This window comes from Ambystoma mexicanum, chromosome 9 (genome assembly GCF_040938575.1).
Source record: "Ambystoma mexicanum isolate Mex_15411 chromosome 9, UKY_AmexF1_1, whole genome shotgun sequence".
Lineage (NCBI taxonomy): Eukaryota > Metazoa > Chordata > Amphibia > Caudata > Ambystomatidae > Ambystoma > Ambystoma mexicanum.
The window spans coordinates 914,467,484-914,493,315 of NC_090931.1; the positions used below are offsets into that span (position 1 = coordinate 914,467,484).

The 25,832-nt window shown below is 47.0% G+C and overlaps 1 protein-coding gene across 1 annotated transcript in view; it reads right to left on the bottom strand.

Moving 5' to 3' along the window:
* Window positions 1-25,832, bottom strand: part of ITGA4 (integrin subunit alpha 4) — a 911,072-nt gene that overhangs the window by 244,446 nt on the left and 640,794 nt on the right. The window contains exons 20-21 of the mRNA XM_069616079.1: window positions 24,539-24,618; window positions 20,267-20,356 (exon numbers count right to left, since the gene is read on the bottom strand). Of these exons, the coding sequence (XP_069472180.1) occupies window positions 20,267-20,356; window positions 24,539-24,618 (170 nt within the window). The remainder of the gene's footprint in view (window positions 1-20,266; window positions 20,357-24,538; window positions 24,619-25,832) is intronic.

Here is a 25,832-nt window from a genome sequence, read left to right on the forward strand (position 1 = left end):
GTGAGCTGTATGTCAGCACTTGAATATTTTCAAATCAAAAGGCAATCTTATTTTGATGTTTCTTTGGACACCATATACCCATTACAAATGAGAACTCGATATTAAGATGCGCCTCAGTAGTTTACCATTGGCAATAGTAGAATGCAGATAGAAAGTAAATGCCGCACTTGAGTGCCCTTGTGCCACAAGTAATATTGAAGGACGTCTGTGCTTTGTTTTGCCCAATCCATAAAGATTTGAGACAGAGAAACCTAAAAACGTATCTGAAAAACTATGGCATGAGGACACTGAGTGATGCTGAATTGTTACGTAAACGCACTGCTTTTCGTGAGGTTGTTTTTAGTGGGGCAAATGTTGAAAGACAACGTTGGTTACGAGGGAAAGAGCTTATCAAATGCTGCCAATAAGATCAAGCGAATTGCATTTCTGTTGTGGAATCTGTTTTGTATACATCGCTATTGTGTTGCCTTTCTGCTTGTATGACTCGTTAAATGCAGCATATTAATAACACACAATGTTCTACACATATATATATTAATTCTCTAATGTTTGTGTCGCACAATGTAAAAATATATGTTCACATAAAGAATATCAGAAGTGCCCCTTAAGTGCCCTATCTAAGAACGCAGGGAAATACCCCCTCACCAACTTAAAACAAACCAAAACTAACTGTGGCTGTCACCTTTAAAAAAAACGGTCCCAATTTCTTTAGTCAGCCAATTAAATATACATTTCTTCTGAAATTGATCGCCGCGTGTTACTCGTTCATACGGCCTGTTGAAATAACCCCTACATGGTCATGCTTTCCCCTTCTTGTTTGCACCAGGGGATTCCTCCGGGGCTGTTCATATAATCTTACATCATCTCAAAACTATTAACCTTCTAATTAGGCAAGGGTTACTTGTAGATAAGCTACAATGCTGCAGTTCAAAATCCTCTCATTATTCCAGGGATTTGCTCTCTATTCGTGCTTTAATGAAGACAGTCTGGAAGGTCTACCATGGCATCTGAGCAATCCCACAAATAGATTCTTATATTTAAATGCAGGGTCCCCAAATTTCGTTGCCTCTGTTCTCCATTCTTGGATATCCTGAAGTTGTCCTGTACAATGATTTAATCTCCGCTATTTATGGAAGCGCCACTTTCATATAAGTCTCTGGAAGAGTAATAGGATTCTTCACTGCAGCCTTCACAGTGTGTGCAGCCTCTATACCACAGCTTGTATACCTTCCTTGTGGCTACTATTGCTACCAAGTGTCCTCTACCTATGCTGGAACATAGGTGGCAGCTGGTGAATTTCTTAATTGGAGGGACACAAATACGTTAGAGCGACCAAGCCTCTCAAGGAAACATGAACCAACCAAGGAGGTTACGACAGGGTTCTCTCCCAGAGTACATTTTTTTGATAGTGGATTAAAAATGTGCATCATATAGCATACTTTCTGTGAAAAATTGGATAAAACGCTTGACAGTATGCAATCTGTGTGTAGGGCAATTCATGAAATCATCCAATAGATGCAAGTCAGCAACGGTTCGAATGAAGCTAGGCTCAACTTTGTCCATAAGCGAATCGAATGCAACAATGGCTTAACCACCCCTTTCCCCAGATTTCAGCAAAAGTCCAAATTTGTTTGTGGCAAAACGTTGTTCCTTATACAATTCCACACTGTTTCACCAATCTGCACCAAATTGTGCATAGCTACCTGTTAGGACCCTCTCGATATCACTGGCTACATGAGATTTGGAAAGCCCACCCTGATCCCCGGATTTCATTAACAAGTCAAAATAAAATTGTATGTTTCTGGCTTGGCGAAGTGTTGTTCCTTATACATTCGACACTGTTTCACCAATCTGCACCACATTTTGCAGAGTTACCTGTCAGGACCCTGCGGACAATACTGGCTACATGACATTTGGCCATCCACCAACCCCCCCACCCCGTTCCCTGGATTTCACAGCACAACTCAACATTTGTTTGTGGTTTTATGGCTTGGCGTTGTGTTGTTCCGTAAACAATTCCACACCGTTTCACCAATCTGCACCAAATTCTGAGAGTTACCTGTTAGGAGCCTCCAGACCTTACGAGCTACATACCATTTTAACACCCCACTCTTTCCCTCTATTTCAGCACCTTCACGCATGAGATGGTTGCCTGAAATTGGCGAAACATCAATGTGGTCGTTGAAGGTCTGGTCCCGACATGAGGAACAATACTCGCGTTCCAGGCCCTAGGATGCACGGTAACCAAGATATTTGCACAGCAATGCACTGCAACAAACTGCACCATGCCAGGGTGAGGAGACGGGTGGGGAGAGAGCACAGAAAGTCCAAGTATGCAACAGCACAGAAATCTCGCCTCCCGCAACGTCTGTTCCGGGGTATGTCAGCCAGCCACACGCCTCCATTCTAAGTGCAGTTTACTTCAGGGTGCAAAGTACATCAAGTGATAAGCTAATCGGAACAGCGACCTACAGGATCAGTGTTATCATGTCAGTCTACAGAAACCGTTCGGAGAAGGGATGCTTCTGCTAGTTAAAGATAAAACAAAGATATAGAAAACAAACACCATACAAACAATAATTAAAACCCAAGAAGAGCTATTACATAAAATCAAGGTGTTGCTTTAGACAATGTTTAAATGTTTCCAGAGAAGGGCATACCCTAACAGATGAAGGGAACATACTTCAGAATTATTGAATTCAGATTTATCCTATTCAAAACTGGCACAGTCACAGGCTTCTCCCAGATGTCAGCCATTGTGTCTTTAAAAAACTCTGCATGTGGGATGAAGGGCTGATTCGTGTTGGGATACTTCAACATAACATCAGTGGCTGTATCCTTTTCATTTGGCATGTAAGCATCCAAGACCTGACTCTCCTGGGCCTTAACTGTCTGTTGTATGACACTCACATACAACACAAATTCAGCACAAAGGTCTTCAGGAATCTGCTCATTCAGCATAATCTCAGGTGAGGTGACCAGGCCACTGGCATCAGGCAGATCTCCAAGGATCTCTGCATCCACATTATTTTTTATGCGTGCGCAAACCTTTGCCAGGCCATGCAATAGTGTGCGCCCCAATCATCCATGTCATACTCTTCATCTCTCCCCATCAAGGTACAGACCCTTGAGCGTGGCACCAAGCAGAGGGCTCCCCCTGGAAGCAAACTGGCCTCTACGACACTTCCAGCATCTTAGCCAGCACTGTACGCAGTGCCTTACCACGCTCATGTAGTGCCATCGTCTGAGCACTCTACTCCATGGAGTCAGTGGAAGTGTTGACTACCATGCCCTCTCGGCCCAAAGCCCCTAATGCCCCAGCACTAAAAAAACATGTGGTGACCACTCTATGGATCTGCGGTGCAGTGCAGGCATGGTGGGAGGCACCAGAAGTTGCTGATGCATTTTAGCAAAAATGACCAGCATCTTGCGCTGGAAGAATTCCTAATCCCACAAGGCCACCGACACCGGCTCTGCTATAAGTCACCCACACTGCCCTGACTGGAGGTTCATTGGTGGATGAATCTCTTTTTTTTCTCCAAGGATCTGTGTCTGATGGCCAAGAAACACTCCTAAAGTGAGACCTTCCCTGTGCCTTTTCGCTTTGGAAGCAGCAGAACGGCTCCGGCTGGAACACCTACCCTGTGTGGGCTGAGTGCTCACGTTCTGGTTCCGAATGGTCCCTAGAATCCCAGGGTGCCCGAATGGCCTCCTTCATGTTTTCCTGTGACATGAAGAGCTTGCACTCCCTCGAGTCTCCAAAGCGCCAAACGCACCATTCATGAGTGGCATTGATTGACATCCTCCTCGGACACATGTGGCAGCCTAAAAACCCAAAGGCTTCTTGCTTATGTTTGTGATAATTTTAGAACATTCCAATGCAAATTCATTGGTGTTGGTGACTGAGATCATTCTTTGACACTTGGTGCAGTCCTTAAAACCCAAAGACTTCTTGCTCATGATCGTGATAATTTTAGCCCAATGAAAAGATGTTTGGTGTCCTGTTAGTCCAGTTTTAAAATAACATAAAAATATTATGCATAAATGGATGACGTCCGTAACAGGGATGTTAGTTTTATTTAATGTTGCCACCTGTCTTCCTGACCTCATGACTGGCACTGGGACTAAGGAACAAGTTACTAACCTGTAACTGTTGTTCTCCAGCATGGGTCTGGCATGGATTCACATGCTCATGAATATTCCCCGTCGTCAGGCTGGGAATCCTTGGTAAAGAAAAAATCAGTATCAGTTTCGTTTCTGATCTGTCTTTCTTAGTAGTAACCAATCACTGATCTCTGGGTCATACTGCCCCCAGCCAATGACTGCCCTCTCCCTAAACCCTGCCTCTGGCAGCCATCCTCAGATTTGGTAGCACGCAAAATGGCAGCATGACCAAGTGAAGAGCCGCAAAGGGGTAGGTGGGAGGGTTCGCATGTGAATCCATGCCAGACCCATGCTGTCGAACAACAGTTACAGGTAAGTAACTTGTTCCTTCTCCAGCATGCGTCTGGCATGGATTCACATGCTCATGAATAAAATAATACATAGCAGTATACACATGCACAACCACGGGAGGTGGCAAAGGCACAACATTAAGCATTACATCCAAAACTCAACATTAAGCAATTCTTACCTCCTCACCAGGCTCACCTTAGGCGAACAGGTTGCGCATCACTGCTTGACCGACCTTGGACTCCTCCCTGGAGTCCCGATCGACGCAGTAGAATCTTGTGAAGGTGTGCGTTGACCTCCACGTAGCAGCCCTGCAGATGTCCAGCAGGGGCACACCAGACAGGAACGCCGTAGTAGCAGCAATCGCTCTGGTCGAATGGGCTCTCAGACGGCCGGGCAGCAGTCGGTTTGCCAACCGGTGACAGTGCATGATGCAGACGGAGAGCCATCTGGAAATGGAAGTCTTCGAGAGAGCCTTCCCTTGATTCACAGACCCAAAGTTCACAAACAGTTGTGACGTCTTCCGAAAACTCTTTGTGCGGTCCACGTAGAACTTCAGCGCTCTAGCTACATCCAGCGAGTGCAAAGTCCTCTCGGCCGGCGTCAAAGGCGACGGGAAGAAAACTGGTAACACCAAGGGCTCGTTGAGGTGGAAGTCCGATGGCACCTTGGGCATGAAGGAGGGGTGCATCCTCAGCACCACCCTCGTGTCATGAAAAGTCAAGTATGGAGGCTTGCAAGATAGGGCCTGGATCTCTCCCACTTGTCGTGCGGAGGTGATGGCCACGAGGAACGCTGTCTTCCATGGCAGGAACTTCAGGGGCGCCGAATGCATAGGCTCGAATGGGGCCCCCATGAGCCTTCACCGGCAGAACGATCGGAATAGTCCCTTCATAAATTCCTTCACCAGGCGATGAGACCACAAGGACGCCCGTCCCGTAGTCCTGGTATATCGGGAGATGGCAGTCAGATGTATTTTGATGGAGGCGTGAGCCAGTCCAGCTTTGGCCAGCGACAGTAGGTACGGCATTACTTGAGGAGCCGTAATCCGCAGAGGGTTAATCTTCTGTGCACGGCACCAGACAGAGAACCTCTTCCACTTATGACCATAACACTTAAGAGTTGAGGACGCCCTGGCTTTTGCAAGAGCCTCTCTGCAATCAGCCGGGATATCGTACCCTCCAAACTCTAGTGCTGCAGGAGCCAGGCCTGCAAGTTCAGCGACTGTGGGTCGTGATGGAGAATGGCGCTCCCTTCTCTGGAGGGAAGATCCGCGTCTGCCGGCAGCTTGACTGGTGGGGTCGTTGACAAGTCCAGAAGGTCCGGGAACCAGATCTGCCTCGGCCACACCGGTGCGACGAGGATCATTCTGCACCTGGACTTCTTGAGCTGGTTTATGAGGCAGAGCAGCAATGGCAACGGAGGGAACGTGTATAGAAACAGGCCGTCCCAAGAGAACGATAAAGCATCGCCCATGCTCCTCGGCTGCAGGAACCTGCTGCCGAACCTCTGGCACTTGGAGTTTGTCGCCGTTGCGAAAAGGTCGATCCGGGGTTTGCCCCATCGTCGAAAGAGCCGATCCACCTGGTCCTGACGTAGTTCCCACTCGTGGCACGAGCGCAGCTCCCTGCTGAGTGAGTCGGCGATGGTGTTTTTTATTCCTGCCAAGTGGAAGGGAACCAGAAACATCCCCTGGGCGACGGCCCAGTGACACAGATCCTGGGCCTCCTTGGATAGGGCTGGGGATCTGGTGCCCCCCTGCTTCCGTATGTAGAGCATCGTGGTAGTTTTGTCGGTGAAGATCCTCACCACTTTGTCCTTGAGGGACGGAAGGAACGACTTGAGCACCCAGAACACTGCTCGGAGCTCCAGGATGTAGATGTGGAGAGACCTCTCCTCCGGGAGCCAAAGGCCTCTTGCGTGGAGATCTCCGGTGTGGGCCCCCCAGCCCTCCAGAGAAGCGTCCGTCGTCACCGTTTCCTGAAACGCTGGGGTTTGAAAGTCCGTGCCTGTAGTGAGGTGAGCAAGGGTACCCCACCATAGGATCGCCCGACGAAACTCCTCGTTGAGAGGCATCCTGTCCTCGAAGCAGCCCGTCGCCTGAAACCAGCATGCGTCGAGGAACTCCTGTAGCGGACGCATCCGAAGTCTGCAAAGGGGTACAAGATAGATGCATGAGGACATCATCCCGAGGAGCGACTTGATGGACCTCACCCTGGCCACGTCCGTGGCTAGCAGGCGCCGCACCTTGCCTAGGATGGTCTTGGTCCTCTCCTCTGACAGGGAGGCCAATTGCCCCACTGTATCGAGCTTCGCTCCCAGAAACAGTGCTACTTGCGACGGAACCAGGTGGGATTTGGGGTAGTTGATGGCGAACCCCAGTTCCGTGAGCAGCTGGACGGTCCTCGCTGTGTGTTCAACGGCGAGTTCCCTTGTCCTTGCCTGAATTAGCCAGTCGTCCAGGTAGGGGTAGACGTGGATCCCCTGCAGGCGCAGCCGCGCCGCCACTGGTGCCAGGCACTTGGTGAATACCCTGGGTGCCGACTTTAATCCGAACGGTAGGGCTCTGAATTGGTAGTGGCGTCCCTGAACCATGAACCTGAGAAAGTTCCTCTGCCCTTTTAGAATGGGGATGTGGAAGTATGCATCCTCCAGGTCCAAAGACGATAGGAAGTCGCCCTCCTCCAGCTGTCCCAGCATGTACTGGAGGGTGACCATCCTGAATTTCTGCGCCTTGATGTATTTGTTTAACCGACGCGGGTCCAGGATGGGGCGTCAACCGCCTGTCTTCTTTCTGACGAGGAAGTACCTTGAGTACACTCTGGAGCCCCAGATCCTCCTGGGCACGAGCTCGATGGCACCTTTCTTGAGCATCACCCTTACCTCCAACAGCAGTTGAGGGACGTGATTCTCCTTCCTGGCCACGGGAGGAATGCAAGGACACTTCTTTTGGAATTCCAGCGAGTGCCCGTTGGCCAGGGTGTCCAGCACCCAACGGTTGGTGGAGATGGACTCCCACACGCTGACGAACTTCGTCAGCTGGCCACCCACTGGTGTGCTTCGGTGGGGGCCCGACGACCCAGCCAGGTCAGTCTTGCTTGGAGGCGGCCCTGCCGCCTTGGCCTCTTTGGCGACGACGGCGGGATCCCCCTTGCTTGCCGCAACCTCTGTAGGCCTCCTGTGAAGAGGAGCGGGCCGCCTGGCGGTAAGTGGAGGAGCCACCGCTGGATCCTTTGGAGGCACCCTGTCTGCCTCCGGAGCTCCGAAAGGGCCGTCGCTGTTGAAGTACCCCTAGGGTCCGGGCCGTTTCCGAGTCGGTCTTGATGGCCTGTAGAGACTCGTCTACCGCCTTACCAAAAAGGTTGTTGACGTCGAACGGCATATCCAACACTCAGGTCTGGATGTCCTGGCGAAAGTCTGTCGCCTTGAGCCATCCTCGTCGTCGGAGGCAAACTCTGTTGCCCAGTTGGCGAAATCCGGTATCGGCAATGTCCGTTGCCACCGTTATGGCGTGATCCGACGCCACCTCGCCTTCCTGCAGAATTTCTAGGGCCTCCGCCCTCTTGTCGTCAGGTAGGAAGTCTAGCAGGGGAGCTATCTTGAACCAGAGCTCCCTGTCGTAGCGGGCCACGATCGCTAAGGCATTGGCCGCCTTAATCGTCGTCGCCGCCGACGAGATGACTCGTCGTCGCATGGAGTCCAACTTCTTGCCCTCGCTGTCCGGCGGGGAAGTGGAAGTTGAAACCGCCGCACCCGCTGCTTTCTTCTTAGCCACTGCCGAGACGACAGAGTCTGGCGTGGGCTGGGCCTTGAGGCACAAGGGAGCGGCATCGGGGACTCGGTACTTCTTCTCGTACCTGTCCCTCTTGGCGGGTGTCGTGGAAGGGTTCTTGAGGACAGCAAGCCCCTCGTCCCAGATGTTGTCGAGCAAAGGCACAGCGAGGACCGTCTTCCTCTTGGCCTCTCGTCGTTGGTAAAGAAACGCTTCCTTTTTTGTTCTTCAGGGCAGAGCTGGAAGAGCTTGGATGCCCTGGTTATCATGGCGTGGAAGGAGCCAATTTCGTCGGCTGGAGAAGCCCGAGGGGGGGTGATGACGGGATGTCTGCTGTGTCATTGCCGCCGTCGTCGTCCGTCCCCGTCGCTGTATCCGTCGCTGTATCCTCTCTAGGGTCCGGTGAGGGGGATGAGGGGTCCACAGGCCTCGCGGGAACGAAGGGTGGAGAGGGGTGGACTCTCCTCCGCTTGTTCGGAGGGTTTCCCGACGGGCCTGGTTCTGGATCCTCCGTCGGGGTCTGTGGTAATCTCGTCCTTATCTCGGTACATAAGGATTGGATCGCCAACAAAATGGCCGCCAAGCTATCCTGGGGCTCGGGTAATGGCTGTGACGGACGGGATGGCCGCTCCACTGGGCCCTCTTTGTCGCCATCGTCGCTATCTTCGATCATGTCAGCGGGGACCGTCCCCTGGGATCGAACCTTCTCGAACCTCTCATTGAGGCCTATGAACCTCTCGTTGAGGTCCTTCTCGGTTTCCACCAGCTCCTCCTCAGAGGCTGATTCCGAGCCTGTAATGGCCACTGCCCCCCCCTCTTTTTCCGCCGGGGACTTCACGGGGGTCTTAACGATGGGCTGGAAAGAGGATTCCCTCCGCGGTGGCAGGGATACTCTGGGCACAGAGGCCGTTTCCACTGGCGTAGTCTCAGCCGGCTTTGCCAGGGTCGCAGCGACCACTTCGATAGAGGCCTTTGCCGGCTGGATCAAAGCCCTCACCACCTTAGGTGCGTCCTGGGCCTACGCCTTGGGGGGGAGGGTCAGCGCCTTGCTCCCCCTTCAAGATCGACCGGGGCCGCTCCAGCAGCTTTCCCGAGTTCTCGAACTTCCTCTTCCCCGAACCAGAGCGCTGGCTCGTGGTTGAACGTGCCGGGGAAGTCACGCCCTGCCTGGCAGCCGAAGAGCCCAACCTTTCGGCGCTCCCGGTGCCTGGGGACTCGCGGTGTTTGGCCTTCTGTTGGGCCCTCGTTGCCGGGGCGCCCTCACAGGATTTAGAAGCCCGTTCAGACTTTTTCTTCGCCTTCTCACCTGCTGTGCCCTTCTCCAGCCAGGCGGCGAGGCGGGAACGACGATCTTGTTTGGTCCGTTCCGAAAGGTTCTTGCAGAACGCACAGTCCTTCTCCACGTGCGTCTCGTCCTCACGAAGGCAGTAGAGACATTGCGAATGCTCGTCCTCCTTGAAAACGTTTTGTAATCCGCATCCAGTGCAGCACCTGAACAGCTTGGATCCGGGCGTCGAGCTTCCCTTGTCCTGGGCCATGTCCGTTGAGGTAGGCCGCAGATCTTCCGGAATCCTCCAAGAAGCGTAAACTCGATGAAAACTTCACCCTTGAGGGGCGTAGAAGAATTCCGAAACGGATCCCCGTTATCAGAAGTAGAAACGGTGGAGCTTGAGGCTCGATTAAACCGAAAAAATCTCCTGAAAAAGCGTGAAAACGCAGCAAAAACTCGAGAGCTAAAGCACGAGGACTCCCAACACTTGAGCGTGCAGTAAAAATCTGAGGATAGCTGCCAGAGGCGGGGCTTAGGGAGAGAGCAGTCATTGGCTGGGGGCAGTATGACCCAGAGATCAGTGATTGGTTACTACTAAGAAAGACAGATCAGAAACGAAACTGATACTGATTTTTTCTTTACCGAGGATTCCCAGCCTGACGACAGGGAATATTCATGAGCATGTGAATCCATGCCAGACCCCATGCTGGAGAATGGGGTTTTCCCAAATAAAATGGATTACTGGCTCCCTAGGGACCTTCTAGGCTTTCCTTGACCTAGCCCGTCAGCCCGTGTAGTGTTCTTACGATATTAGGACAGGTGCCTCCTTCCAGACTTCATCACTCGCTTTACTTTCACACAATGATCTCACCTGACCATTCTCTACACTGGGCCCCAAGATGTTCCCCTGCCAACGTCTGCTGTCTGCCTTGTGAGTTGTTTTAAAAATCCCTGGTGGCCTAGTGGATGTTCCTTTCCTCCTTCTGCGATGACCGGTGTCACCGCATCCCATGGGTTTAGTTCACTGACCCACGTTGGTGAACTTCCCAGTTCTGGCTCTGCCCCTTCCTCTCCTCAGGCTGTCATGAACCGTCATCTGCGTCCTTTCTGCACCTCCTGGTCCCTGACTCGCATGGGATTGCATGCAGTTATCCTTCCAACATGGCCGCCCGGAACAGAATACTCCAGATCAGTCTATGCGTTCCACGCTGCTCATCCTACAAAAGAGACACACCCCCGCTGCTCTGCGCGTCTCAACGCTACCGCTACCTGTAGTCGGACGTGCTTAGCCAGAGTTCGAACGGGGCTCTCGCTTGATTCCTTGTTCCCAGTCCCTTGAATTCCTTCCTGTTCCCTTTCCTGCCCAATCTCCTGGAAAACCTTCCACGCTTGATTCACGGTCTTCCGTGCCTCCGAGCGTACCTTAATTACTTCCTGGAATTACCCTGGACTTGTAGAACGCTCCTGGAAACTGAAACGCTACTCTCACGCTGGACGCCGAAGACCGGCGTTCGGGACTATACAAATCCTGGACCGTAAAGTAGAAGCAATCCCAGAAGGTCGCAAGTACACAACAGAAACAGGTGAGAAGGGAGAGACTTGTGACAGATTGAGACGCCTTAAAAACGATACAGATTCAGAGATGGAAGCCGCCGTTTAAGACCTCATGCGAGGCATGCAGGAATTAACAACGGAGGTACAGAACCTCAAGGCAGAGAACACAGCATTAAAGCAGCTAGTTCTATCACGTGATTCTGCAACCAAAGAAAATGTAATATTGGGTGGAATAGTGGACAAGTATGACGGTTCTTCCAAGACTCTCCGAGCCTTCCTTGATTCGTGTTTAGTTCACTTCACGTTCAAGCCCTACTACTTCTCCACTCCTAGAGCAAAGGTGGGTTTTATGATTTCACACCTCACTGGAAATGCATTGACTTGGGCAACCCCCCTAGTCAATACAAGCGACGCTCTCCTGGATGACTATGATGGCTTTGTGAGAGCCCTTAAGGAAATGTTTGATCGCCCAGAGCAGGTGTATAGTGCTCAAGAGAGACTACTTGAGTTTCAACAAGGGTCCCAGGATATGCTCACCTATGTTACTCGTTTCAAACAACTTGTGAAAGAAGCAGACTGGTCTCCAGAAGCTAGTTTTACACTCTTCCGAAGGGGGCTGAACGAAGAAATAAAAGATGAGCTTGCTAGGGTGGCTTGCCCAAGCTGCTTCCAGGCTCTTATGGATCTATCCTTACAGATAGATTTCCGAATCCAAGAAAGAAGAGCAGAGAAGAGGAAGTCTAAGGCAAGTCTCCAAAAGACCATCACGAATCCATACTGGTCTATGCATGTATTGCGCCTCCGATAAACATCTTGTGAGAGAATGTCCCATTGCTCCTCCATGGCGTTCGGGAAACACCAGCTCCCGATCCTAGATGGAGCACAGTGTCGGGAGAGAGATGTTTGCTCCACATTATTCCATCTTTGAACTCTCCTGGACAAAATAAACTTGTGGTTCTGCAGGCCCTACTATCGCCTTCCAAGACAGTATCCTACCCCATCCTGGCATTAGTTGACTGCGGAGCTATGGGCGTATTTCTAGATCAAGATTGGTTTACTGCTCATAACATTCCACATGAAAGCCGAGTTACAATGCAACCAGTAGAGGCAATTGATGGAAGGCCTCTTTCCTCAGGACCCATTACCCTTCAGACTAAAGAGATTCTACTTTGTATTAATCACCATCAAGAGAGAATCAAATTTGACCTTATTAAATCAGCCCATTATCCGATGGTTCTTGAGATGCCCTGGCTGCAGAGGCACAATCCTTACATCAACTGGGCAGCCGGCTCACTGTTTCTTGGATCTGAATTTTGTATGGCTCACTGCCTATCCCTGGATACCTTACCAAAGCCTTCTAGAGACTTTCAAGAGCACCAACAAAGTCCAGTCACCGTTTCTAACATCATCCAGATTCCCAGGGCCTACCAAGCCTTTTCTGATGTTTTTTCTACCGCGATAGTCCAAGCTCTCCCTCCTCACAGGCCAGAGGTTTGTGCCATCGATACCGAACCCACAGTTGTGATTCCTTTCGGCAGAATGTTTATATTATCTGAACCTGAAAAGAAGGCTCTCCGAGAATACCTGGAGACTAACCTGGAAAATGGCACCATACGCCCGTCCAAATCTCCAGCGGGTGCTTCATTGTTCTTCGTTCCAAAGAAAGATACCAAAGAACTCAGACCATGTCTGGACAACCGTGGTCTAAATCAGTGCACTCTCAAGGACCGTTATCCTCTACCCCTCAATTGGATATCCTGGAAGCAGTCAGAGGTGCAGTAATCTTCACAAAATTAGACCTAAGGGGTGCTTACCATCTCATTCGTATAAAGGAAGGTGACGAATGGAAAACAGCCTTTAGAACTCCCTTCGGCCATTTTAAATATCTGGTCATGCCCTTTGGACTTGCTAATGCCCCAGCAGTTTTTCAACGTTTCATGGATAGGGTGTTCTCAGACATGCTGTTCCTTTTCGTTATCGTCTACCTGGATGACATCTTGATCTACTCCAAGCACCTTCTAAGGCATGAAGAGCATGTTAAGGCAGTCTTACAACGATTACGTGAACACAAACTCCTAGCTATACCCGAGAAATGCCTGTTTCACGTCACTTCTGTTCATTACCTAGGATTTGTCCTTAGTCCAGAAGGAATTGGAATGGATCCTTCAAAGGTAAAATCCATACTATCTTGGCCGACTCCCACATCCGTGAAACAGATTCAATCTTTCCTGGGACTTGCCAATTTTTACCAAAAGTTAATACCGTCCTTCTCTGAAATTGTTCAACCGATCATTGCTCTCTTGAAGAAAGATGCTCCATTTCTCTGGTCTACAGATCAAGACAAGGCATTCCAACGATTAAAGACAGAGTTTACTCAAGCCCCCATCCTGGCTCAACCCGATATTAACCGACCATTCCTAGTGGAGACGGATGCATCCAATTACGCCATGGGAGCAGTACTAAAACAGGAATTTGAGGACAAATTGGAGCACCCCATTGCTTACCTTTCATGAACCCTGACGCCCAGTGAGACTCATTATTCCGTCTTGGAAAAGGAACTGCTAGCCATCTGCCAAGCCTTCACAGAATGGTGACACCTACTCCTGGGAGATAGGCATCCAGTCCAGGTCCGTACGGACCATCGAAATCTTCAAGTTCTACAATCTTTGGAGTGTAGGAACAGTCGTCAAGCCCGTTGGGCCTTCTTCTTTGCCCAGTACCAGTTCTACATCCATCATGTCCCTCGATCACAAAACATAATTGCTGATGCCCTTTCCAGACGTCCTGACTATGAAAACTCTGGGGATCGGACCTTTCCAAAGATGTTTCCTCACACGATCTTTGTTGCCCAAGCACTCACCCTCCTGGAGAATATCCAAGACCAAACTCGACTTTCGGACCTCTGGAAGGAGCACAAGAGAAATAACAGATGGAATCTCACAGCTAAGGACGGGTATCTATTCAAAAATAATCGCCTAGTCATTCCCACTCCTGGACTGAGACAAAGGATCACAAGTCTATGTCATGATACCTTACATTCGGGACATCGTGGGATAACCAACACTCTCCATCTAGTACAAAGACAGTTTTGGTGGCCCAAGATGAAGGATGATATTAGGATCCATGTCCAAACATGCGCAGTTTGCAATCAGAACAAACACGATAATAAGAAGCCAGCCGGACTCCTACTCCAACCAGCAATACTAACAAGACCCTGGGAAGTCATCGCCACTGATTTTATCGTGGAATTACCACCCTCTACAGGCTAAACAACAATCATGGTCACTATTGATTTGTTTACTCATATGGCTCATTTTACACCCTTATCCAAACTACCTTTCTCATCAGACCTTGCCGGAATTTTCCTGGAACACATATTCCGACTTCATGGGTTGCCTTCCAAGATCATTTCAGACCGAGGACCTCAGTACATATCTCAGTTTTGGAAGCAAGCATGTCGTATTCTGGGAATCCAAAGTGCCCTATCCTCTGGCTACCATCCACAAACCAATGGAGCCACGGAGCGTGTGAACCAGACTCTCGAACAATATCTACGATGTTTCTCCACCAAAGTTCAGGACGATTGGTCACTCCTAATACCTATGGCTGAATTTGCCTATAACAATTCAGATCATTCAGCTATCAAGACCCTGAATTTGCCTATAACAATTCAGATCATTCAGCTATCAAGACCAGTCCCTTCTTCTGTTGCCAAGGATTCCATCCATCAGTCCTATCCTCTGTACTCCCACATCCTACTCCAGTACCTGCAGTAGACTCCAGGATCGAAAACCTCATCACAGTACATAAGGAGGTTAAGGAATACCTAGAACGGGCCCGAGAAGATGTCAAACGTTATGCTGACTCTAAAAGAAGACCTGGACCTTCATATTCAGTAGGGGATAAGGTTTGGTTATCCTCGAAGCTCCTTCCTCGACACCTGCGCCCCAATAAACTGGCTCCCAGATACTAAGGTCCCTTTTCCATACAAGAAATCCTCAACCCAGTGGCCTTTCGACTTCGGTTACCTGAATCTTGGAAAATAATCCATCCAGTCTTTCACACTTCTCTGTTAAAACCATACATTCAGTCATCCCGAACAGCTCCTAGATCTACCCCTGTTATTGTAAATGATCAACTGGAATACGAGGTTTCCAGGATTGGTGACTCAAGATATCGACGGGGTCAACTACAATATCTGGTTGAGTGGAAACGGTACCCCACCAGTGAGCGTACCTGGGAACCCGTGTCAAACATGAATGCTCCCAGATTGGTTCGATGATTTCATCTGATCCATCCGGGCAAACCCGGAGGAGCTGGTTTCCAGAGGAGGCATACTGTCATGAACCGTCGTCTACATCCTTTCTGGACCTCCTGGTCCCTGACTCGCAGGGGATTGCATACAGTTATCCTTCCAACATGGCCGCCCGGAACAGAATACTCCGGATCAGTCTATGCGTTCCACGCTGCTCATCCTACAAAAGAGACACGCCCCCGCTGCTCTGCGCGTCTCAACGCTACCGCTACCTGTAGTCGGACGTGCTTAGCCGGAGTTCGATCGGGGCTCTCGCTTGATTCCTTGTTCCCAGTCCCTTGAATTCCCTCCTGTTCCCTTTCCTCCCCAATTTCCTGGAAAACCTTCCGCCCTCGATTCACGGTCTTCCGTGCCTCTGAGCGTACCTTAATTACTTCCTGGAATTACCCTGGACTTGTAGAACGCTCCTGGAAACTGAACCGCTACGCTCACGCTGGACGCCGAAGACCGGCGTTCGGGACTATACAAATCCCGGACCGTAAAGAAGAAGAAATCCCAGAAGGTCGCAAGTACACAACAGAAACAGGGGAGAGACTTGTGACACAGGCACAAACTGTGTCCTGGAGGCTGCGCAAGACCGGCATATCAGGCTCTGCTTCTTTGGCATCCCGATGCAGCACTTTTGTCCTCGGAAGTGCCAACATTCTCAGGTAACAAGGGGTTGAGAGGTGGCCTTAAGGCACACACCCTGGCACGTATGGGGTGTGTGGGGTCAGGTCCTCTCTCTCCTCTGACAGGGCTGTGACAGCAACCTTGTCACAGTTACCCATTTTTTAAGGGTGCAATGTCCGCTGTTGTCTGTGTGTCTCATGTTTGTCACTGGGCGCCAACTGTTTGAGCTTTGAAGTCCAACATTTGTGTTGCCTGTGTCCTGTGCCTTCATCTATTGGGGGTCCTGAACAGTAGGGTCCAACAGCTATTGGTGAGAGATGGCACTGGAGGGTTGTCTTCTGACTATGTTGATGTGATTGCATTACTGGGCCATGATGCATAGCTGAACAAAGAGTGCCATAAAACCTATACCTATTTTCAGACATCGGTCTTGTAGCTTAAGCATCTTCTGGTCCTTGAGCTCTCACGTTCTTCTGTGTGTGGTATTGGTGCTGTCAACTTTTAAAAACATCACTTATACATCTTGTATTTTTCATTGATGATGTGTGAAGGGTCAACTCACTGGTGTTTGTTTTGTGGTTGGAGATGGTGCATCTATGTAGGTTCATCTTTACACACAGTTCATTTTAGGTCTCAACTGCATACCTTTCTTTGTGGGCATTTCTTGAATTGGGTGAGGTATACAACATTTCTTGATTTGTAGTTCTATTTCCCTTGTATCAGTAATGTTTGGTTCTGGGGGTTTGTTATGGCAGTTCATATAAGGATAGTAGCAATTTGTGTATCTCTTGGCATTGCACGTATACATTCCATATCTTCTTTGTTCTTGCCCTAGTGGAAATGTACTCCTGTTCAAAGACTGTGGTAGGTTTCTCAGCTGAATGTATGCAATTAGTGGAGTTGTTTTGAAAATGTCTCTCAGCTCACAATCCCTGCTGAATATTTGCTGTAGGTCCTTAACAATCCAATTCGGTTTGTTAGTGCTGGATGGTAGGTGAAACCCACCGTTATGTGTTCTGAATCTCTGCTGTCTCTACAGTGTATCAGGATCATCCTGGGCATTTTCAATGCACAATCAAATTCCCTGCCAGTTTATTTTACATTTTTAAAGCGCTCACACAGCCCGCGGCCATGGAGGCGCTGTTACAGGAATAATTTTTCTTATTAGTTGCGTAATTGTTTTTGTCTTTGTTGCGTATTTATAATGGGCTTAAATACCCAGAGGTTTCTAAGCACGGACCCGGGGTTCGAAACCTGTGTTGCTTTGTGTCATCTTGCTTCCAAGGCGAAAACGTTGCCGCTGAGCTATCCTCCCAGGACTAAGTTTGTCTGGCTAAGGGGCCCATTTGCAAGAAGCTTTTGTAGAGTGTAAGCTGATTGTCACTTGGCTTCCAGCAGTAGCATGCGCATTAGTTACGGATGGCCAGGTGGTAGGTAATGGACCGTTTTGTGTGGCTTGGATGGAACTTGCTCAGTTCAGGTGTATGTTCCTGCCTGTGGGTTTATTGCTTATAGCTGTTTCTAGGTGGCCACTCCTTCCAACAGCGATGTTGCATCCAGGAAGTGTATGACCAATAACACTCAAAAATGTAATCTGAGATTGGATCAGGCGTGCCTATTGGAGCCTCCATGCTCCATGTGTCCTCCTAAGTCATGCAGCCTGTAGCGCCAGAAAAGGAACTGTTGGGTACAGGGCGGCCAAATCCACTTTCACTCTGGACTGAGTTTCTTTTGATGGTGACTCCTAGGACGCCTTGATAGCAGAATGGTTATAGTTGGAACCACTTTATGCAGTGTGACCATAATTCAAAATGTTTCCAGTTTTCCACTTATTTTGTATGGAAAATACCCCGCAAAGTAACTTGGTGCATGATTCCTTAATGGAAATTTCACTAAAGGGGTAATGCAAAGAGAAATACATTACTTCACAATTGTGAAAATTATGAATTTCACCCCCTTTTGCCTGCTTAATGTACTCCATTCACACCTTTCATTTTCAACAATTACCCATTGAGCTTGTCGAGTGAAAAGATCATTGCTGCTTCACTATTTTGTTTCAGAAGATCAGACTTCTTGGAATACCTAAGAGGGGCTATTGGAAACGAAAATTGTTCTGAATGCGCATGCACCTTTTATATGACCATTCTTTCTTTAAAATGAATGGAGAAATCGGAAATGTATATACTTTTTTTAAGTGGAAAAAGGGGAACCATTACAGCACTCCACTTAGATCTTTAGTATGAAAATGCAATTTTGACACATTCAAGAATATCACAGGAATCAGTTGATGAAATATAACAAGTCAAAGCTACCAGATAAAGTATGGTCATACAAAATAACAAAATTAAACAAAGTTATTACTAGGACCAAAAGGGTTGAATAATCAGTAAAAAGGGTAAACTGCAATTTTTGCCCATAGATGAATGATTCTGCATGAACTATAGGCTAAAGGCTAAATTAAATGAAGAAAGAAGTGATGGCGGTAATGAGGTACGATATAATAAAATAAGCAGAAACAGCCAGCATGGTCGTGCCGCATCCAATAGTAGATGTTGCTTACAAGTGAGGAACCGTCTATGACTGAGAACATTGAATGTGTGAGGAAGTGAATATGAAAAGTGCCTGTTAAAGGAATGCCACCTCCCTATTTTATGGTGGCAAGTAATGACCTTCTAACATATATGATGTCATTCTCTGGTTCCACCATCAACATAGTCCCAGGAAAGGAAGTGAGACCCATATTAACAGGAAATAATGCATTTTGTGCAAATGAGCAATACAGCTTGGTGTTATGGTGGAACAGAAATCTGAAAAAAGATTATTTTGATGCAAATGTACAATTCAAGGGTTAAGAACCTGTTGCTAACTTCCAACAGAAAGAAGGTATCTTTATAAGTGTGGCCATATTAAAAATAACTTGAAATGATAATGGAACCAAAAAGCAAGCAGCCGGTACTACAGCTACATAGAATAAGAAAGTTATTAGAGAGTTTAGTTTTCAATCAACATGTGGGATGTAAACAAATTATCATGCATAGCATCTCCTCTGCATAGTTTGAAAAGAGGCAATGCACTTAAGCTTCCTTTGCTGCAGTGTTGAGTAAAAATGTCAAAGTGAATGTTTCTGAGCTTTTGGATGCCACAGAATGGCTTGCACCTATAGTGCTTTCTCAGCAACCTACTGTAATTGATCCATCCGAATGTGTATTGATCTATGTCATTTAAATAAAAATAGCATTTATCTGGAGAAATGCCAACATCCTATTAGCGGGAATGGATTTTTGGATTGGCTAAAGCAAATGTCAGATTACCTTGATACCTATTCAGTATATCCTCTATTCAACGGTGACCAGCTTCAAGACCCAATCCAGCATTTATAGCATCTAATAGTTTGGTTTGACTTGGCCTCATCCGTTTTTCACCATATTATGCATACCATATTTAAAATTGTCCAAGGCATTACATAATTTCGGAAAAAGATTATTGTGTATGGGATGGGCTGACAAGAAGATGTTTGTTTTTGCAAATTCTCAGAAAAGAAGGGTTGAGAATAAAGTATGACTGAGGTTGACCTCCCACCAGCCAGGATAGAATAAAGCTTCAAGTGTAATTAACTTACTACCTAAACTGAGTACTTTGCCAATCAATATCCCAGAAAATAGTGATTATTAGGTTCTCAGCAAGGCTGCTGTGAAAACAACCTCAGTGACACTTAGGGTACACGTGTATGAAATGCACTGTTACTTGTTAAATGAAATAAGACTTGTTTATTTTACAGGGGAACTATGAACAAGCAACCCCCAGAAAATGAGTTCCAAAGTTCTTCACTGGAAAGTTTCAATCTCTCTCCAATGCTCTTTCTCTTGCCTTTCTCTCTTTCACCAATCCTGTAACCCACTCTTTCCCCATCTGATAAGAAATCACTGGTCACTACATAGCCGTCCTATGGAGGTGACTCAAAATGCCTTGTTATCGAGAGTGTTCTAAATAAACTGTCTCTTAGCGGTGCACTTTTACTCAGTGCATGGGTAAGTTTCTTCTAATGTAGCTCTCACTAAGGTTCTACACCAAATTGCTTGATTTCAACCCTGCTCAAAATGTTTATAACTCTACAAATTCCCCAATAATTGAAAATCAGGCGAAACAAATATCTTTCTTGGCAGAGATACACTCGTTTTTGGGAATGATCCTCTTGAAATTGCAGGCATGGGCCAGAGGTCTAAATTAAATACATATTATTTTCTAGTCATTACCTTAAATAGGGGGGATAACACAAAAAGATGTTACTCACCCATAGATTTTGAGTTGAGCTTCATATCTCAAAGGTACAGTAAAATTTGCAAAATTATTCCTTAAGAGCTCCTTATTTTCTTCATTCTCACTGTGAAAAGAAAAACGCATGTTTTGTATGTAAATCATTCTATTTAAAAATAGAAGCAGAAAAGTGCAAATTGAGTGTCACTGTTTTAACTATTCATATAGTTACTGCTATGGAAATTAGTCAAACACTACTTCATAGACGCTTGAGGTTGAATATATTAGTAATATAAAGCACTTGTAGGAGAGACGCTGTGTGAGATGTCTACCTCTTTTCAGTTCATTATTTTTTTTTAAATGTCAACATAAACCATACGCCAGACAAGGGCATTTTCAGTTTTTTTGATAATTTTTAAAAATGGCCATCTCTGTGGCCGTAACCCCAATAAGCGAGTTTATGTTTATTCAATTTCAGGTTTCATAGTTCAAGGTCTGGGCTTGTTTAAGCATCAGAGCCCAGTTGCGGATCCGACTGCAAATATGTCGTCATATATGAAAAATATATGTGGCCATAGGGAATTCAGTTTTGACATAGAACGAAAGCATACCAATAAATCTCAATGCGTGCATATCATAGCACAGTGATTTGTAGCTGGGTTTTGCCAGTAAGATATTCATGGCCTATGATTTAGGAATATTGAATGGGAAATAGGCATGCGATAGCAAAATGATTTGCCTGAAGAAAACAATGCTCACCCCTCCCAAGCCCTCCAGCAGTTACATCAGCTCCCAATCCTGTCACAGATCAAATTCAGAACCCTGCGGCCCACAAGCCGGCGTATGCGCATCGTACTTCCAAGCTCCAAAACCTCATCAAAAGCCAGCGCCGTGCCCTAGCCTGCCCTCATGCACGCTCCATTCACAAATTCCAGGAGCAGCACCAAGGCAGCCAACTGTTCTTAGTCTTAGGGCCAAAATACCCCCAGCTCTCTCTTCCTAAATATCTTCCTTCTTGAGCTCTTTGCTCATCAGCCTCCAACTCCCTCAGGGTCAGCCGCTTCTCCAAGCATCGAGTTGGGGGTAGATCTCTCGCCGCGGCAGGGGCCTCCCTCTGGAACAGCCTTCCTGCTTCCCTGAAACTTGAGGAAACCATCTCCGGTTCCGGAAGCACCTCAAAACCTTCCTCTTTGCTTCTGCTTTCTCTCCCCCTCTCCCCTGCTAAATTCCTGACTGAAACTGCACAGAATCTGCACTGGACCACTCTCACTGATCTCGGTCCCTGGCCCAGCCACGTGCCCTCTGTACTGCCTCCCTGGCAACCCCTGCACTGCGGGACTGTCTCTGTATCCCTACAGCCCCCTTCCCAGCATTTGTCTGCACTTACCTTGCACTTGCCACCAGCTGGCCCTTTATTATTTATCTTGTTATTCTACTACCCCTGTACTGCACTTTCCCCTTGCACTTTCCCTTCCCCTCTTCCCATGCACTTGCACGATCTGAATGACACCTGGCCTAGTAAGATAGTTGTCTGTCTTCCCTTTGTCCCCCCTCCCTGCCTTGTCGCGCCTTGAATCACTTGTGTATAGGTGTGTTACAAATGCCATATCATATCATATCATATCATGGTGCCTCTGCCAGCCTCTTCCCGGCCAGCCATGGATAATACAGAATATAATCGATTATATGACATAGATGATTTCACTGTCTTAAGCAGGCTGTTAAATGGTCATGCATTATTCTGGAGAAATACACAAACACCATGCAATGATCATAACCTGTGTGAGTTTACGTTGATAATCAAAGAGCATTGCACACTATGGGTGGCCAGATTGACATGGTGGATCCTAATATTCATGATCATCCAGCCCTTGCCTTCCTATGTGAAGGCAGCATTGGCTTCTCACTCACCACACATTAGGTTTTGGAGCAGTGCAAGATCGGTGCAATAACAGGAAAGGCCACCTCCATCATATTCAAATCTGCTCATCACCTTTCATGACTCCATGCTCTGGTGTCCTCCCCTTTCAGGCTTTTAACAACAGCCTTTATCTCGGTGCTGTCTGAATTGGCAGCCTATCTGCTGCACCAAAGCACACATGCCTCTTCCTACTTGCGGGTCTGGCTGGACTGCACCCCAGCTCAGCAATTGACCTTTTCTAGCCATCGTATCGATGTGAAGGGTAGTGTGGATTACAGAATGAGAGAATGTATGGATGATATGAGTATGAATGATTAGAACATCTAATATGGGGATATTAACCCAGTAAAGAAAGGGGAGGACACAAAAAATTGATTAAGAACAGATGAGTCTGTCCTCTACTGATGAACTATTTGTTAGTAAAGAAATGTATTAGATAGTAGCCTGTTTTAGCGGTCCTTGTTTTGTTGTGGCCAATGAGGCCAACAACAGAGAAAAATGTGCAATAATTGATCTTAGGTAATAGTGTAATAATTTGTATTACAGAAACTTGTGATTGTATTTTTAGTGATGCTTTTACTGAGAGTAAATAAATTGATATTTTTGATAAAAAATTGCCTGGAATTAGTATGTTGTGATATAACGAACTAAAAAGCATACATATATACGTCAGTAACAAGGTACTGGAGAAGCAAGCAACCCTTTAAGCATTAGTGTGGTATATTCTTGGTCTTTCGTGTGTTGAGGGTTGTCTTAAAGAGGTCCTGAAAAAAATATTCCCTCTACTCTCTCTAAGTGTTGGTTCTGGTCCTCCCCTTTCAGGCTTTTAACAAGATTAAGGCAACAGCCTTTATCTCGGTGCTGTCTGAATTGGCAGCCTATCTGCTGCACCAAAGCACACATGCCTCTTCCTACTTGAGGGTCTGGCTGGACTGGACCCCAGCTCAGCAATTGGCCTTTTCTAGCCATCATATCGATGTGAATGGCATCCTTGACTTGTGGTTTTCTTTCCACTTGCCCACTTTCTCTTTGCAGAGTACAAAGAAACTTGAAGTCATAAGGACTGTCTTGGTTTTTAATCTGTGCATGGCTTTACTTCCTTGAGAGGAGAATTTAAGCTATTTTATATTGTACCCGATGTGTGTAGGTCAGCTTCAGCAAGGTTATCTCAAAGACGTCCTGGGCTGCTGATCTAGTTTACCCATCTGGTACTGCAAGTCCTAAGTCACAAGGAGAAAGCGCAGAAAAGCTTTTCACTCAAAGGATTATGACACTTGAGCCTGACTCCACGTGGACATTTCCTCCTCCCATTTGCCTCTTAGCGAGCGAAGCAGAGAGTGTTCCTGTCTGGAAACCGAATCACAGTGACGTTGATGAATATTTTAATCACAGCATGCATCATGCATGGTTTGGTGTCTCAATAGTGCAGATATCACTGATCTATAGCCAGGACTTTCATAGGTTGTCTACCATAATGCAGCTGCCCTCTTGTAATTCAGGACAATATGAAAGGGATCCACTCGCAGCCTTGCCTTGAATACAGGGTTTTGGCGATAACTTCACCAGGAGGCAGCCCAATTCCCACCTTTGTAAGCCTTTGTGAAAGGAGTGATGCTAGATAGCACACACGCCATGGGGGTTGCCTGGCATCCATTTTCAGACCACTGAAGACTATTGTATGATGGAATGGGTGGTGTCCCAGTAGACCCTTATGATAAAGCATGCAAACACAAGTGGACAGGAAGTCCCTCATGAGGAAACAGGGTGGGAAGAAATGTACTGCCATCCCATGCACTGTGCAGATGCAAAAAGTGTCCTATTTATAGCCTTGACCTCTTTGATCCTCTGGAAATGCACAGCTGTGTCAAGATAAGCACATCTATTAAACATTTGCAAACAGGCTCAACAAAACCTGGGCTTGCCTCTCCAGGCTAAAATACTCCTGGCAAGCAGACACTGCCTAGCCCCAATATACACACGCTATTTCCCAGTAAGTTTAGAGCAAGCTATGGACCACTGCTGATAGCTTCAAAACAACTTGTGTGGCACAATTCGGAAATACTGGCAAGCCACAGGAATGCGACAGGAAACATATTCTCACTGAAATCAAAACATGGCATGGATCTGTTAACCGGAGCCCACTCTGGCATCCATTTAACCATCACTGTTTGTGTCCATTGAAGAAAATGGAAAGAGAGAGGCTGGCGCGTGGGAAAGGGCAGGGAAGGCTCTGGGCTGGTTGGAGGAGACCCACCTGGAGAGAAAAGGGGAGACAGTCTTGCGGTCAAGGTTGCAGAGGCGCAGCTTCAATCCGCGTTCATAATAGTCAGTTCAGGCGGTTACATTCCATTCAATCCAGAACTATTTCATTAAATAACGATTACTTACCAGGTACCAGCAACTGTGATGATGAGGTCATCTTCTGCCCTTGTAAACGAGCTTGCATCAAGCAGAAAGGAAAAATCCATCTATAAATACACACCACAATGCCTATGAAATAATTTCAAAGCTGAACGTTTACTGAATACAATGGAAGTTAAATGGAGAACAATTAGTCTAGATTATATGCATATAATAGATCCCACATATTATTACTGAGAAGTAGAACCTGTTTCGGATTCCATGCACTGAAAGTCCATCGTACGTGCCCAGGCAACTGTGGCACTAATAATTTATTCACAAAATACGTTGTTTGTTAATAAACATTTTGAATACGTTTTTACAATTATTGTATCCACCGCAACATAAACAGTCACCTTCAACAGTATTTCGGTACAACGAAAGACAGAAAAGAACAGGCATTGTCATCGCACCACACATTCCTGACTACCAGCAGCCCTCTCTCCGTTTTAGGTGATCATCACATTAACTTTACAGTTCTCAATGTGTCCCTCCCCCCACCCCCCCCCCAAAAAAAACTCCCTCTTCAATCGCAAAAGAAACAATCAACCTTCTTATCAACATTAACCCCAGGGACGTCATTTCACCAAAATGCCAGGGGTAGCGGAAGTGACATCACACGACCCTTGACCCCTGATGATACCACAGGAAGTGATGTCATTTGACCCCACCCTGAAATGATATTGCGGGAAGCGATGGAACACGACCTTTCGCCTGTTGACAAAACAGGAAGTGTCATCACATAGCATTGTACACTACGATAAAATATGGTTACGATATCACTATAATGTGATGTACATTTCATACAAGAATGGATCGCCATATGTATCATTAAGATCACTGTGTATAGGCCCATATTTCCAAATTACTGTGAATGCAAGCAGACGTCCATGACCAAATGATAATGATGTGTTATTAAATAGCACTTACGCTTAAGCGCTTTATAAAGACAAAATATACACCCAATATCACCCAACCTGTGTTGGTACTCATTTATCAACCTCAGAAGGATGAAAGGCTGAGTTGAGGAGTTTAAGAACAGACTAAATCAGTGACTCACCCCCTGAAGTGTGCCTGCAATAAACCTTTAATACGTCTAGCAATTATTGTATAGAATTCCAGAAAGACACATTATTTGGTGTTCCTATTCTTTCTTATTTAGGGTCAGTGCTGAAAGTGTTAGACTTGTGGCACTCCTGTTCTTATTTCTTTTAAAGAGTCGCATGGTGCTGGCCACAGCCCATGAGCTTGCATTACAAAAATTACATTTTTTTCGTTTTTT